The sequence below is a fragment of the Salvia hispanica genome, chromosome 2 (assembly GCF_029641045.1).
Source record: "Salvia hispanica isolate PSC_SH4W2 chromosome 2, Shi_PSC_v1, whole genome shotgun sequence".
NCBI classification, from domain to species: Eukaryota; Viridiplantae; Streptophyta; class Magnoliopsida; order Lamiales; family Lamiaceae; genus Salvia; species Salvia hispanica.
Genome location: NC_142693.1, coordinates 31,818,061 through 31,833,745, shown reverse-complemented (window position 1 = coordinate 31,833,745; position 15,685 = coordinate 31,818,061). Strand labels below are relative to the sequence as shown.

Here is a 15,685-nt window from a genome sequence, read left to right as displayed (position 1 = left end):
GAAATGTGATGTTTACAACTTTGGCGAGATTCTCCTCGAAATCATGATGACAGGTCGCAAAGTATTCAAACGTAGATGGTCAATCAGAGAGAACCTTGTGACATGGGCAAGACCAAATCTTAGGAAGGACACGGTGGAGAGAGAAGATTGCAAATTTCAAATGTTACTGGAAATGTGACAATATAAAAAGTTGTACATGGAAAAATAGATGGTTCATGTATATGAATTTGTATAGTAGTTATTTCGATTCATAACACCTACCAAATAAATTTATTTCAACTGGATCATATTTTAATATTTCAATGATCAGCCACAATGTTAACACTTAACTATCCTTTGCTTCTGATTCTTGTGTTTTGTTGACTTTGTGGCTGATTAATGGCTAAGCAACTCTGCCGCCGGTTCTCACTCGCTGAAATCCACTCAGCCACCGCCGGTTTCAGTGACGAGCATGTGATTGGAAAGGGTGGTTTCGGGAAAGTCTACAAAGCTCTCATGGATGGGTCTGTGACCGTGGCCATAAAGCGGCTAGCTTCAACTTCAAACCAAGGAGAGAAAGAGTTTGTGATCGAGATTGAAACACTAACAAAGGTACGACATCGTAATCTAGTCTCTCTTATTGGCTACTGCGATGATCAGGGTGAGATGATTCTTGTCTACGAGTATATGACCAATGGAACTCTGGCCGATCACCTTTATCAATGTTCAAGGCAAGGTGTTAACTGTTCTTCTTTAAGGTGGAATGATCGACTCAAGATTTGCATTGGAGCTGGTCGAGGTCTTGATTACCTTCACACAGGCAGCTCAATCATACACCGTGATGTGAAGTCTACGAACATCCTCTTGGACGAGAATTTCACAGCTAAAGTTGCAGATTTCGGGTTGGCCAAACATTTTAACGCGGACAATTTGGAGAGCCATGTTAGCGCGAGCCTTAAGGGAACATTGGGGTTTATTGATCCGAGCTTTTTAGCCACTGGTAGGCTTACAATGGCAAGTGACGTCTATGCTTTTGGAGTGGTGTTGTTGGAGGTATTGTCTGGGAAATCAGCACTTGATCAAGTCGTCGATAAGGGTAAGAAGATGGGTGTAAGCATATGGGCTCAGCAGAAAATCCGAGATGGAAAAGCTAACCAGATTGTAGCTTCGGATTTGAAGGGCGAAGTCTTGGAAGGTTGCCTCAAGACATTTGTGGGGGTTGTTAAAAGATGCCTGTGTTATCACCCAAAGAAACGGCTCACAATGTCTCAAGCTGTCGCGCAGCTTGAGTTTGCACTTGAGCAACAGGAGATGAAAGGGATGAAAGCACATGGACTACAGTTTGGGCCCTTTAGTGCATTTTGGAGCAGAATTATCATATCATCAGGTAAAAGTTAGCAGCTACTACTTGAAAATATTTGATGTCAAGTTGTGATAGTTTGCCTGATCCTTTTTCTCTATCACTTTTGCACAGGATCGAAAAATGATAAAGTTGATGCTAAAGTGTTGCCAAAAGACACCTTTGAAGAAGAAGCATTCAGGTGCAAAGAGACCGGTGATGAGTTTGAGAAGGAAACTAATGAAGAGGTAGATGCATCGGAATGCAAACAGACGGATGATGGATTCAAGAAGGAAACTGATGAAGAGGATCATGCATCGGAATGCAAACAGACAGATGATGGATTCAAGAAGGAAACTGATGAAGAGGATGATGCATCGGAATGCAAACAGACGGATGATGGATTCAAGAAGGAAACTAATGAAGAGGATGATGCATCCGAATGCAAACAGATGGATGATGGATTCAAGAAGGAAACTAATGAAGAGGATGATGCATCGGAATGCAAACAGACGGATGATGGATTCGAAAAGGAGCTGAAGAACATTAACACTGTTCCAATTGCAATTCGTGCATCTGAAATTATGTTAGTGACTGATGGATTTGATGGGAATTATTGGATTGCTAGTGGATCCAACGGAGGAAGTATATTCTATGGAGTCCTGAAAACCGGACAGGATGCAGCAATCAAAAGGTTGTACAAGAAGTTGCCAGACGAAGAATTTTTAGCACAGGTTAGGCAACAACATTACATCTGATGCATATCATGTAGTAACTTCCTCTAACGATATGGTTTGGTAGGTTTCGACATTATTTAGCCTGAAGCATAAAAATGTGGTTCAACTCTATGGTTATTGCGCGGATGGTGGACTTCAGGTGTTGGTGTATGAGTTTGCGCCACAAAATTCCCTTCGCAACATTCTGCATGGTTTAATCCTCTCACTTCATCACAATTCTACAGTGTGTGGAATTTACCATGAAATATTATATATGCTCTTGAAACTAGTTTGATAGGTTTTGTATACAACAGGACAACAAGGAATGTCTTTATCATGGTCCCGAAGAATCAAGATTGCTATCGGAGCTGCTGAAGGATTGTGCTACATTCATGACAAGGCACTAGTTCACCACAATGTCAAATCTAGCAACGTTCTGCTCTTTGATAATGGGACTGCTAAGATAACTGATCTCCATCTCTCGGCTCAATGCTCGTGCGCAGAAGCCTATCTTGACGATTGCCATCCTCTTGCATCCCCGTGTTTTGGTTATCATCCACCAGAGTATGCTCTTTGAGTCTTTAAGTTCCTAGAGAGATGTGAATGACCACCATTAATCATTTCATTTCTGATGGCAGATTTGTGCGGCTCTACCATATCCAGGAAGGCGATGTTTTCAGCTTTGGAGTCCTTCTCCTCGAACTCTTGACAGGTCGCAAAGTATTTGACCGCAGATGGACGAGAGCCGGAGAGAGCCTTGTGAAATGGGCAAGGCCAAATCTTGGCAAGGACAAGGTGGAGAAGATTGTTGATGCTAGACTCAAAGGAGACTACCCTCCCAGGGCTGTTGCAGAGGTGAAATCAGTTGTTTTGGTAGTAAAACTCTTTGTAGACCTGGTATTATTCTTTCATTTGATTCATGATCATGATGATTTGTTCAAAACAGGTGGCTGAAGTTGCTGGATACTGTCTTGCAGAAAAATATGATCATCGTCCAAAAATGATCACTGTTCTTAAAGATCTGCAGTTTGCCTCTTTGAGGACAGAGGTTTATCTTCTCAGAAAAGCAACAGATTTGGAAATCTAATTTGAAAATGTCTCCTCAAGGTTATTAGTACTAGTATTTTTCAATGATTTGTTCAATTAGGTCTTTTGACACATTTTGTCATATCAATAGTATGAGTTGAGTAGGGCCCCACCGTGTAAATTTTAATCATCTATACGTCAATTGAACAAAAAAAAAAAATAGAAAATCAGTTGATACATTTGTCAAAAGTTAAAAGGGAGTAGAATTTTGGGAAAATTTGTATCCCTAACTTAGAAAATTGATTCCCAATTGCTTCACAATTCCCAATCATAATATTGGCTTCAAAAGTACGGAGAGATGATTCTTGATTATGACTACATGTCTAAGGGAACGCTGGCTGATCACCTATACAATCAGTCGACACTCTCGTGGAATGAACAACTTAAGATATGTATTGGAGAGGGCGAGGTTTGGACTATCTTCACTCTGGTTGCTCCATCATACTTCGTGACCACTAGCATCCTTTTAGATCAAAATTTCACAGCTAAGGTTTCACCTTTGGGAGATTCTGGTTGAGCTCTTGACAGGGTATGCAAAACAGCAACAAATTCATCCTCAATGAGTCTTTGTTTCGCGTATATTTTGTGATGTTTTAAAATAACATGACACCAGGAACTACATCAGCTCTGTTCAGACAAGGTACACAAGGGTTATAGACCCTAGAGCAAAAGCAGCCTATCTGCCCAAAGCAGTTAAGAAGGTAAATACAAACTTGTTTGTCTGATAAGTCTCTTGCATTTAATTTCATGATTCTGATTATTTGTTTTAAAAACAGATAGCTAAAGTTGCTCAATTGTGCCTTCTAGAACCTCATTCTCGTCCAAATATGAGTGAAGTTGTATGAGAACTTGAGCTGTGCCTTCATGAACAACTCTCTGAGAGTTTAAATCAACTGTGAATGCATCTTATTATGCATGAAAGCAGCGAAGCTGAAGAAGGTCGCCACCCAAAATGAAAGAAATTACTTCAGGCTCAAATCATTTCATTGGATCTGATTTCCTTTCGTCTTATAGAAATGACAATGTAAATCAAAAATGATTGCTGGAAATAGACTCAGTAGTATATGGCTCAGATTTTGGTTTCTCATCATTTATCATCTTTCTCGTCACTTAACTCTTTACTAGGGGTGGAGGGAGTAGTACTACATTTGGTGTTTTGATATTTTATTACCAAATGGAACCTGCAAACCATGGAGCAGTTTGCCTGCTACTAGGACTCAATGAAATGAAAAGGACTTCTAACTGTGTTTTACTTTTACCTATTATATTTTCATAATTGGCTTTCATAAAGAAACTAAAATGAATAGTCCATGGGATGGATTTTTATCGATCTAGTTTTTTTAAAACGTTGATTGCAACTAATGAGCATAACACAAATCGAATTGATGTTGATGTTGTGGCTGAACATTGTCGCCAAGTTGAATTGGTCCGAATATTGAACACGTGACCAAATCGAAATAAATAAATCGAAACACAATACAAAGATAAAGAAAAGAGATGGTGAATAAGACTGCGAGGCATATAACATTGAACATCGTTTTCATAGGAAAATATAATACCATAATGAGGGCCATTAGAGTTGTCCATTAAAAATTGATTCTGCTTTTTTATGTTTATTTTTGTTTTTATATTTCTGACCAAGTCATTCCGGATGACTAAAACCGGATGACAATTTAGAGAAATTTCTCTGGACTCTAGAGCACAAGACCAAAACTATACTCCATGCAAAAAGCCTAAAATCTGATAAGAAGTACATATAAACTCAGGCAGCGGCGGAACTAGTAAGGGACAAGCCCCCGCTCCAGCGGGGGCTTGCCGGCGCCGGAGACTGTATAATTATTCCTGCTTGGGGCGGAAATTGAAGAGAGGGTATTCTTATTTTTAGAGAGATGGGGGAGAAGAAATGGAGAGTCATAGAGATAGAATAGAGATAGTCGTATAGCGACCAAGAAAGAGAAATAGTAATGAACTTTGGAAATGATATCTGACTCACTGTAAGCTATCCTATTTTAACTTTTCACAGAGCAATAAAATTAAATTAATTAGTACTCCACTTGTTGAATTTTACATTGCCCATGACTTTTGCCCAATTGTTTAATAGTTTACCACTATTTTAGATTTAATAAGTTATGAAATCAGAATACTACTGATAATGAAAAAGCATATTGCAACAGAGAATTTTTTTGAAAGAATGATGAGGAAGGCAATATCAAATATTATAAATAAATAATTATACTATGTATATTTTACTCATCTTAGTATTGAATTATATATTGCGCATAACTTTTGCCCAATTGTTGAATTTGAACGATTAATTATTTAGTTGATTGTAAAATAATAGAAATGGAAGTACAAATAATTGCTTAGTTGCTCAACACATTTTCAAATCTAACTATCCTCATAATCTTAAAACAATACTCCCTTCGTTTATTATTAGGAGTCGCATTAAAGTTTGGCATGTGTTTTAGGAAATATTATAAAAGAAAGTGATTGAGAAAAGATAGTGGAATGTGATTTATATATATTAGTTTTATAATATGAGTAGAATGAGTTGGTGGAAAATAAGATGTACCTTATATTTATAATAAAAGTGAACCGGAACTCCTAATGATCGACAAACTAAAATAGTAAACAGGTGTGTTGATGGCAGGCAGAAATAGTATTATTTATTTGAAAATAATAATAATAATAATAATGATTATTATAATTTTTTATATTTTATTTTATTTTATTTTCAGCACCGGCTTATTTAATTTTTTGGTTCCGCCACTGAACTCAGGTCAATGCACCACCAGTTTTAAGGCCAGGAATTCAGATAATGATATGTCCGTGCCCCTCTACAGTACATTCCGTCATGCCATTGTGCTTCTTCTAGTTCGAGCCAGTGACTTGGCAATCACCAATATTAGATGAAAAAAATGAAATTCTCAACGTCTGAGAATCTCTGCCGTCGATTTTCCCTTGCTGAACTCAACTTAGCCACCGGAGATTTCAGCAACGAGTATGTGATTGGAAAGGGTGGTTTCGGTAAAGTCTACAAAGGCTTCATTGATAATGACTCAATTGCTGTGGCCATAAAGCGGCGGCTAGACTCAAATTCGAGGCAGGGCCAAGCAGAGTTTGCAGCGGAAATTGAAACACTAAGTAGGTTCCGACATCGCAATCTAGTCTCTCTAATCGGGTACTGTAATGAACATGGAGAGATGATTCTTGTTTATGACTACATGTGGAATGGAACACTCGCAGATCACCTTCACAAGATATCGAGTGATAGCAACGGCAGCTCAACTCTCTTGTGGAGTGAACGACTTAAGATGTGTACTGGAGCAGGGCGAGGTTTGGACTATCTACACTCTGGTTGCTCTATCATACATCGTGATGTCAAGCCTACAAATATTCTTTTGGATGAAAATTTCACAGCTAAGGTCTCAGATTTTGGGTTGGCCAAACATTTAGGGCATGATATCTTACAGAGTAATGTCTTCACAAACGTTAAGGGTTCATTTGGGTATTTTGATCCAAGTTATTTCACCACGGGTATACTTACAAAGGGAAGTGACACTTATGCGTTTGGGATAATATTATTGGAGGTATTGAGTGGGAGACCCGCAGTTGAGGAAAAGCTTGCAGAGGATGAGGCGTGTATGAGCATATGGGCGCAAGATAAAATTCGAAATGGAAAAGCTGACCAGGTTGTAGCTTCAAATTTGAAGGGTGAAATATCAGAAGATTGTCTCAAGACATTTGTTGGGGTAGTTAAAAGATGTTTGGATCTTGATCCGAAGAAACGACTCACAATGAGTCGAGTTGTGGCGAAGCTTGAGTCAGCCCTTGAACATCATGAGAGGAAAGGGGCAGCAACACAAAAATTTCAGCTTTGGTCATTTTGGAATAGAGTTACACCATCCGGTAAAGTTAATTCTTTCTATGTAATTATGTATACATAATTTACAATAATTTACAATTCTTTGTGCAGGTTATGGTGACGCAGGATCAGCACCAAATTATCAAAATGAGGTTGAAGGTGATATGCTATCAAAATGCCTTTTCACTAGTTGGTATGCCTAATTTAGTTCTATGTATAGATAATTTACAAATATTGTACGTTCAAGTTGTGATGATTGCTCTTGATATTTAATGTTTGTGTTGGTTATGGTGAAACAGGATCACCACCAAAGGATGAAAATGAGGTTGAAGTTGATATGCTGTCGGAGGCCATCCATGCCATTGCCATGAAAAAAGATGATGTCCCTTTCATTGTATTCAGTGAAACAAAGGACATGTATGATGAATTCGGAGGACTCCTGGAAAATGGACAGGATGCAACAATTGAAAGACTTGGCTACATGCAGAAGCATGAGTTTATAGAAAAGGTTTGGCAATACATATATATTGGCATATGTGGATGAAAAGCTTATTGATTTGGAATGATAATATAGCTGTAATAAATGGTTGTGTAGGTTTCAGGATCATTATCTTCACTGAAACATGAGAACGTGGTCGAACTAGTTGTTTGTAATCAGTATCGCCATACGCAGGTCTTGGGCCACTTTGCATATGATTTTGCTCCACGAGGATCCCTACATGACATTCTTCATGGACACCGAGGCATATTATGCTCAAGCCCGGCTTTGTCATGGTTACAAAGAATCAGAATCGCTCTTGGGATCGCAAGGGGATTATGCTACATTCATGATCAGGAATTGATCCATCATAACATCAGATCCAGCAATGTGTTACTTTTTGATGATGAAACAGCTAAAATAATTGATCCCTTTCTATGGACTCAATGTTTCAAGTGTGCAGCAATATCATCTGTGAATGAGTGTCATCCTAGTGTGTTGCATTGCCACACTAAGAAAATTGATGTGTTCAACTTTGGTGAGATTCTGGTTGAGCTCTTGACAGGTAGTAAAATAGTTGATAACACATTACAAGCAGGGCACCTTGTGTCATGGGTATGCAGCACAACACAAATTCTTTCTCAATGTGTCTTTGTTTCGTGTATATTTTGTGATGTTTTAAAATAACATGACACCAGGATCTACAACAGCTCTGTTCAGACGAGGTACACAAGATTATATATCCTAGATTAAAAGCAGCCTATCTACCCAAAGCAGTTAAGAAGGTAAATACTGACTTGTTTGTCTGATAAGTCTCTTGCATTTAATTTCATAATTCTGATGATTTATTTTAAAAACAGATGGCTAGAGTTGCTCAATTGTGCCTTCTAGAACCTCATTTCCGTCCAAATATGAGTGAAGTTGTACGAGAACTCGAGCTGTGCCTTTACTCTCTAAGAGTTTAAATCAACTTTGAATGAAAGCTGAAGAAAGTCGCCACCCGAAATGAAAGAATTTTTCTTATAGAAATGACAATGTCAATCAAACTATAAATTGGCGGACGTGTGATTTGAAATGATGGATTTCATAAATGATTGCTGTAAATGGACTCAGTAGTATATGGCTCAGATTTTGGTATCTCGTCATTTATCATATTTATGTTACTATCTCTTCACATAACTCTTTTTTAGGAGTGAAGGCCGAAGGGAGTACTACATTTGGTGTTTTGATTTTTTTTTACCAAATGGAGTTGGCCTGCTACTAGGACTCAATGAAATGAAAAGGGATCTAGATGTGTTTTGCCTATTACATTTTCATAATTGGCTTTCATAAAGAAACTAAAATGAATGGATTTTTATCAACAATTTCTCCGGCATGATAAAATTGCGGTGAAAAGGTCTTACATCGATCTAGTTTTTTAAAACGTTGATTGCAACTAATGAGCATAACACAAAATCGAATTGTAGTCGATGTTGTGGCTGAACATTGTCACGTGGTTGAATTGGTCCGTATATTGAAAAGAGACCAAATTGAAATAAATAAATTATTTGGTAGGTTTCTTCAAATCAAAATACAATACAAAGATAAAGAAAAGAGCTGGTAAATGAGTTGTTTAGACTGCGAGGCATATAACATTGAACATCATTTTCATAGGAAAATATAATACCATAATGAAGGCCATAAGAGTTGTCCATTTCGATTTGATTTTGGTTTTTATGGTTATGCATGAAAGCAGGGGAGCTGAAGATAGAAGCCAGCCAAAATGGGAGAAACTATTGAATGCTTATTTCATTTCATTGGATTATATTTCCCTTCTTCTTAGAGAAATGATAATGTCACTTAAACTATGAAATTATTTCAGACGATTCAAGTGGCGCATGTGTGATTGGAAATGGTATATTTGGTATATATGATTGCTGAAAATGGCCTCATTACTGAATGTATACATGCCTCAGATTTTAGTATCTCTTTGAGTTGTGTTGCATATCCAACTTTCGGTTTTTGAAAATTATAAAGTCCTCTTTTATTAACCTAATTGTTGAAGCTATTTGCGCTTCATTTATTTTATTTTTCGAAAGAAGAGAGTTATAACGGTTAGCAGCGCGATTGAGCGAATTGGCGTCGCGAAAGAGGTGAGAATGATCGGAGCAACAGCGACAAAATTATTGGTTAATTTTGCATTATATATCAAAATTGAGCTGCATTTCTTCAGCAACGGCGCTGAATTTGAACGAAATTGACGCAGCAATACCGCTCATTTATGATTGATTACAGTTTCAACTTTCAACTGAGAGAGCATGCTTACAGATCAGTTAATCAGCAATTTATCTGATTCTCAATCGCTTTTGCAGCCTCTAATTGCAATCCAACTCGGTTGACAGACGATGTTTCGATCAACTGCACGGATTCCAAATCTGATGCACGATCCAGTTCGGATCTCTCCCGTTCCCAATTCGAGGTCAGAAACTCCTCCTCCTCCTCCACTTTTACCCAGTTTCATACAAAGGATTCAAGAGTTTTCATGACTTTTTGGTGGTTGAATCTACTCCAATTTTCTTAACAATTTGAGGCTGAATGACAGAGAGACGAGAGAACGCCGGCGTACAGATTAGGAGAAAATTTAGGATATTTTTTCTCTTTTTGAGTGTTTATATTATTTTTATCAAGCGTAGTTAACGTACTTTTTCCTTTTACTAAAATTCAGAATATATCGTTGAGCTTTTGAGATAAGAGATTAAATTTGCTGAACTTTTGAAATATGGGTCTAAGATATGCAAAGTTTTTGAAATAAAAGTTTTTCACCTTTTTATATTTATTTTCTTAATTTTTCTTATTATTTCTCTTCCAATAATTATAGATTGACTAAACTATCCTTTAATCCAACTTCTCCAAAATTTCATTCTACTCCTTCCAAATGATTTGCCTCCACTCTAAAAAGTACTAAATCTTTTCTCTCAAATTCTCCCATTCTCACATTTTAGTTAAAGGATAGTTTAGTCAATCTATAATTATTGGAATGGAAATAATAAGAAAAATGAAGAGAATAAATGTAAAAAGCTGAAAATCCCTTATTCCGAAAAATTCGTGTGCCTCGGAACCGTATTTCGAAAGATCAGCGAATTTAATTCTTCATCACGAAAAGTAAGCGAATTGGGATTCATATTCCAAAAATTCTCTTTTCTAACTTTCTAACGAGTAATGAATCACAATCCAAATTTCTCAATCCTTACATCAAATATTACTACATCACAAAAAGGTATACAAATCATTGTAACAAATGTAATCCGCCATTCCTGGCCAATGAATTTATTGATCTCAATATGAAAACAAAACAGTCTGTGCTCAACAATACATTATTAATATATTATTATTTATTAATCTGCGGTTTAGTTTCTGCTGAACATTGTCGCGTGGTTGAATTGGTCCGAATGTTGAAAACACGATCAAATTGAATAAATTAAGAATATTATTTGTCAGGTTCCAGTATATGCCACTTTTTTTAATAAATCCAACCTTTGTGATAGCAATTTTTATTCACTTACCAATTGAACAAAGAAGTCACTTTGATACAATTGGCAAAAGTTTGCTGACCTAATTTCTTAAAATTGCAATTTGGGAAAATTCGTTCTCAATATCGATTACCAATTGCTTCACAATCCCCAATCATAATATTTGGCTTCAAAATCATCGGTGATAATTTCGTTATCAAAATGTCTTTTTTTTTTTCTTTTCTCTCCTAGATTTTTCCTTATGAGCATTAAAGAGTAAAGTAGTTAATTCAGTTATGAATTGAATCTAGTAATAGTATATTCCAAATGTGGTTGGTGGTCTGGATAGATAATATGACGTATTGATCAAGCTTATCTTAGATTCTTAGTATCCAAAAGCATATTTGTCTTTTGCTAAATCGTGTTGCATTAAATGCGTTTTAAGTTAATCTTGCTACTCATACTATATTAATTCTTTTCTAACCTGCCACCACACACTCACCCTCCTTTTGCCGGAAAGATTCCTCCATCACAAGAACAACTAAAGCCACCTTTTTCCCCTTCCATCAAGAATGGAACCCTAGCCACCACTCCCCTCCCATGAATCATTCACATTAATTCCCAATGGGGTGAAATCTGGCTCTGCTTATGTTCGAATCCGGAGCTGAGAAGTCATGGCATTACCCTCGATGGAGCAGCGTCAGTTCACTCTAGCGGAGATCCGGTCCGCCACCGGAGATTTCAGCCCAGAGAATCTCATTGGAGAAGGCGGCTTCGGAGAAGTCTTCAAAGCCGCCATCGGCGACGGCACAAAGCTGGCGGCGGTGAAGCGCCTGAAGCGGCCGGCAATCAACGAAAGGTTGGCCAGGCAGGGGTTCGCGAGGGAGATCGAAGCGCTCACTCAACTCCGCCATCGTCATATTGTCTCTCTTATTGGCTACTGCAGCGAGCAGGGCGAGATGATTCTGGTTTATGAGTACATTGCCAATGGAACCCTAGAAGATCACCTTCATGGAAAGGCCGGAGACAGGCACTCGCTGACGTGGACCGAGCGCCTCAGTATCTGCATTGGAGCGTGTCGCGGTTTGGATTATCTTCACAGTTCCTGCCCCGGCAACTCAATCATACATGCTGATGTGAAGAGCTCGAACATCCTTCTCGATGAAAATTTAGTAGCTAAGGTTTCCGATTTTGGGTCGGCCAAGCAAATCAATGCGGATGTATCCGAGAGTAGCAGTAGCACGGCTGAGATGTACTCGCGCGGCTATCTTGATCCCCTTGCTGATGCCACGGGGAGATTTACTATGGGTAGTGACGTATATTCGTTTGGTGTGGTGATGTTGGAAGTAGTGAGTGAGAGAAGAGCTGATAGCCGGCCTCAGAATGACGACCTACTGTCCGTCTGGGCTGTTAAAAAATTTCGTAAGGGAAAAGGTAGTGAGCTTGTAGCTTCGTCTTTGAGTGGAGAAATCTCAAAACAATGCCGAAGTTGTTTTTTGGGGATCGTTGAAAGATGCTTGCAGAGAGAAGCAGAGAAGCGGCCGACTATTACTGAGGTTTTGGCCCTGCTTATAACAGCCCTCGGGTTACAGCAGGAGAGGCCAGACCCAACGCGTTGGTTTTGGCAATCGAAAGTATCTCCAAAGGAAGTTATATCATCCGGTAAAAGGGTTCTCTTTCCATTTATATGCATAGTAACAGAGACATTTAGTGTTGTTAATAGTTTTCCTTATTTTCATATAGCAGATTTAGCACAAGACAATGTGATTCGAGAAGATGAATTAGAGCACCTCCCTGCCATTCCGCTTGCTGAATTTCAGGACATAACTGGTGGTTTTAGTTCCAAGTTCTTGATTGCTAAGAGATCCACTGGAGTAAGTTTATTCCGCGGGGTCCTCAAAACCGGACAGGATGCTGCGATTAAAAGGTTCAAGAAGAAGTTGTCGGAACAAGAATTTATAGCACAGGTTGGGTTGCTTTATTATATCTGTTGATGTCTATGCAGAGTCGACAACTTTGGGAATATCTGAGTTTCTTTAATACTATATGTTTTGGTAGGTATCGAAAATATCTCGCCTGCAGCATAAGAACGTGGTTCAGCCCCTTGGTTACTGCGTGAATGGCGATCAGCAGCTCTTAGCTTTCGAGTTTGCTCCATACGGATCCCTACATGACATTTTTCACGGTTCGCTCCTCCTTCTTGATGACAATACTCTAGCTTTATATGTTGGCATACTTATACATGTTTTTTTATGCAATAGACAAAAATTTGGAGTCAAGTACAGTTGTTCCATGGGTACAAAGAATCAAGATTGCGGTTGGGGCTGCAAAAGGACTGGAGTACATTCATGAGAATGGACTAATTCATCATAGCATCAAATCTAGCAATATTTTACTTTTTGAAGATGGAAATGCTAAGATAAGTGATGTTAGTCTGTCAATTCCATGCCCTTGTAAGCCGGCTCGTGGTCATAAACGTTATCCTGAACAAGCTCCCTGTGGTTGTTGTTATCATCCCCCAGAGTATGTTCTTTTCTAGATGAGGAGATATATTAGTCTGAATATTTTTACTAATTGCTCTTATCTCTGTTGCTAGATGTGTATTGACTAATCGAACTCAAAAAGGCGATGTGTACAGCTTTGGTGTGGTTCTCCTTGAAATCTTGACAGGTCAGAAAGCCACACAGCCACTAGTACAACAGTTCCTTGCAATATTGGTATGCAGTTTTCCTCAAAGTTTGAGATACTAGTAGGGTGTTGGCACACGGTTAATTTAACGTACATTTGATATGCTGTGATTCAAAAAAAATTCTGTAGCACGAGGCAACGGAAACACCAGTGCAAAGAGAAGAAGAGATAAAGAAGGTTGTGGATGATAGACTTGGATTTGGAAGAAAATGCTCTGCCAGTGCAGTGTTAATGGTAAACACAGTTATTTTCACTGAGATATAAATATATCGTTGGATGATTCTAGTCATTGCCATTGGATTCACGATTGTGATGATTTGTACAAAACAGATGGCTGAAGTTGCTTTGTTGTGCCTTGCAAAGGAAGCTGATTCTCGCCCTGACATGAGCACTGTTTTAATTCGTCTCGAGAGGGCTTCATGGGAAACACAAGTTTATGTACGAAAACATGAGCAGCAGTAATCTCAAGCTAATATTACCAAATTATCTCCTCATATTCCTGCCTTGCGAGGTAAGCAAATATTACATATAGACGTCACGGATAGGGTTCTTACCTACTAACATTTGATATTATTACCAGATGGAACCTGCCAACTGCCAAGCAAAGGAGGAGGAGATTCTCCTACATGTTTTGTTTAGATAAATGATGTGTGTTGCCTTGTTTGTATAGCTGGCTTTGGATTATTGTCTGTTTGTTGTGTAATTATGTTGACATCTAACTTCTAGTAATTTTCAGTGACTTTGGTTAGTGAAAGATAGTAAGTATTTACTACGTGGGCTATTTCTAGAATAGGTACTGTAGCATTTGGAACTATGTCTATGTTTGAAACATAATCAAATGTATAGAGATAAGGCAGTGTAGATGAGGACTTGCTACTGATGTACATGAATAGCTGAGTAAATAATGTGTCGTGGTGCATGTTTGAAGAGAATCAGCATTGACTAATGATCACTATTTTTTTGTAGAAAAAGAAGAAATAACTGTAAAATGAATCCCTATATAATTTCAACCATCTTGATATTTATCAACACATGGATAGCAGTTGGGAGTAGAGAATGACATGGAGATTTGCAGCCAAGATAGTCCTTTTTATTACAAATAAAGGGCTCTTCGACCTCCTCGACTGTTGTCCACAAGCCGGCCGCCTCTGCTGATGATCCCGTTCCACCCTATAACACAGCGAGGCTATCTTGTTATCAGTTCTCCTATGCATTTCGGGTGAATCCAGGTCAGAAAATTCTCCGCCTTCACTTTAATCCGAATCTTTATTCAGTGTGGTTTCCGGCCCTTCACACTGCTCAGCAACTTTAGTGCTTCTCTTACTGACCTAAATATTGTGATCTTAGCCGCCTTTTTTCTTCCCGGCTGTATTTTGCTCCAACTTATTTTACCACGGGTTTAGTTACATAGGGAAATGACACACATGCATTTGAGGAAAAGCTTGCAGAGGATGAGATGTGTATGAGCATATGGGGTCAAGAAAATATCCGAAATGGAAAAGCAGACCAGGTTGTAGCTTCAAATTTGAAGAGAGATATCTCGGAAGATTGCCTCAAGACATTTGTTGGGGTTGTTAAATGATTTCTGCATCCTGATCCGATGAAACGAATCACAGTGAGTCATGTTGTGGCGCAGCTTGAGTTAGCCCTTGAACAGCAGGAGAGGAACGGGACAGCAACACAAATATCACAATATTGGCCATGTGGTAAATGTGAATTCTTTCTATGTGTATATATACTTTACAAATATTGGATGTTTATGAATGACCTTGATATTCTTTGTTTTGGCTGGTTATGGTGACATAGGATCAACACCAAAGGATGAAAACGAGGTCAAAGTTGATAAGCTGTCAAAGGCCTTTCCTGCCACTGCCATGAAAGAAGATGATGTCCCTTTCGTTTTATTAGGTGAAACTAAGGACATTGTTGATAATTGCTTTAGTCCCTCGTATAATGAATTCGCAGGAATCCTGAAAATGGAGAGGATCCACTACATGCCTAAGCATGGATTTGAATTTATAGCAAAGGTTTGGAATAGCTACTCCC

The 15,685-nt window shown here is 38.4% G+C and overlaps 3 protein-coding genes across 9 annotated transcripts; all 3 read left to right on the top strand.

Moving 5' to 3' along the window:
- Positions 1 to 378: 378 nt before the first annotated feature.
- LOC125192670 (uncharacterized) lies at positions 379 to 3,690 on the top strand. The gene is made up of 6 exons (XM_048090294.2): positions 379 to 1,366; positions 1,454 to 2,052; positions 2,120 to 2,246; positions 2,349 to 2,598; positions 2,673 to 2,889; positions 2,981 to 3,690. The coding sequence occupies exons 1-6, from the start codon at positions 379 to 381 to the stop codon at positions 3,119 to 3,121; spliced, it is 2,322 nt and encodes a 773-aa protein (XP_047946251.1). The 3' UTR covers positions 3,122 to 3,690.
- A 2,238-nt stretch (positions 3,691 to 5,928) lies between these two features.
- LOC125209029 (uncharacterized) lies at positions 5,929 to 8,621 on the top strand. Its single transcript, XM_048108614.2, has 6 exons — positions 5,929 to 7,029; positions 7,097 to 7,144; positions 7,285 to 7,493; positions 7,581 to 8,078; positions 8,162 to 8,248; positions 8,324 to 8,621. The coding sequence occupies exons 1-6, from the start codon at positions 6,030 to 6,032 to the stop codon at positions 8,426 to 8,428; spliced, it is 1,947 nt and encodes a 648-aa protein (XP_047964571.1). The 5' UTR covers positions 5,929 to 6,029; the 3' UTR covers positions 8,429 to 8,621.
- Positions 8,622 to 11,444: 2,823 nt separating this feature from the next.
- Positions 11,445 to 15,676, top strand: LOC125198430 (receptor-like protein kinase ANXUR1). Of its 7 annotated transcripts, none has more exons than XM_089065389.1 (11): positions 11,445 to 12,613; positions 12,695 to 12,918; positions 13,010 to 13,136; positions 13,213 to 13,474; positions 13,548 to 13,668; positions 13,769 to 13,873; positions 13,970 to 14,150; positions 14,220 to 14,287; positions 14,683 to 14,868; positions 15,043 to 15,345; positions 15,446 to 15,676. In XM_089065389.1, exons 1-7 carry the CDS (start codon positions 11,626 to 11,628, stop codon positions 14,099 to 14,101), a joined length of 1,959 nt encoding a protein of 652 aa, XP_088921515.1. In that variant the 5' UTR covers positions 11,445 to 11,625; the 3' UTR covers positions 14,102 to 14,150; positions 14,220 to 14,287; positions 14,683 to 14,868; positions 15,043 to 15,345; positions 15,446 to 15,676. The 7 variants fall into 7 exon arrangements, with proteins under 7 accessions (XP_088921515.1, XP_047953798.1, XP_047954160.1 ...); XM_048097841.2 differs by having other exon boundaries at positions 14,606 to 14,868; XM_048098203.2 differs by having other exon boundaries at positions 12,698 to 12,918; positions 14,220 to 14,868.
- The last annotated feature ends 9 nt before the right edge of the window (positions 15,677 to 15,685 follow it).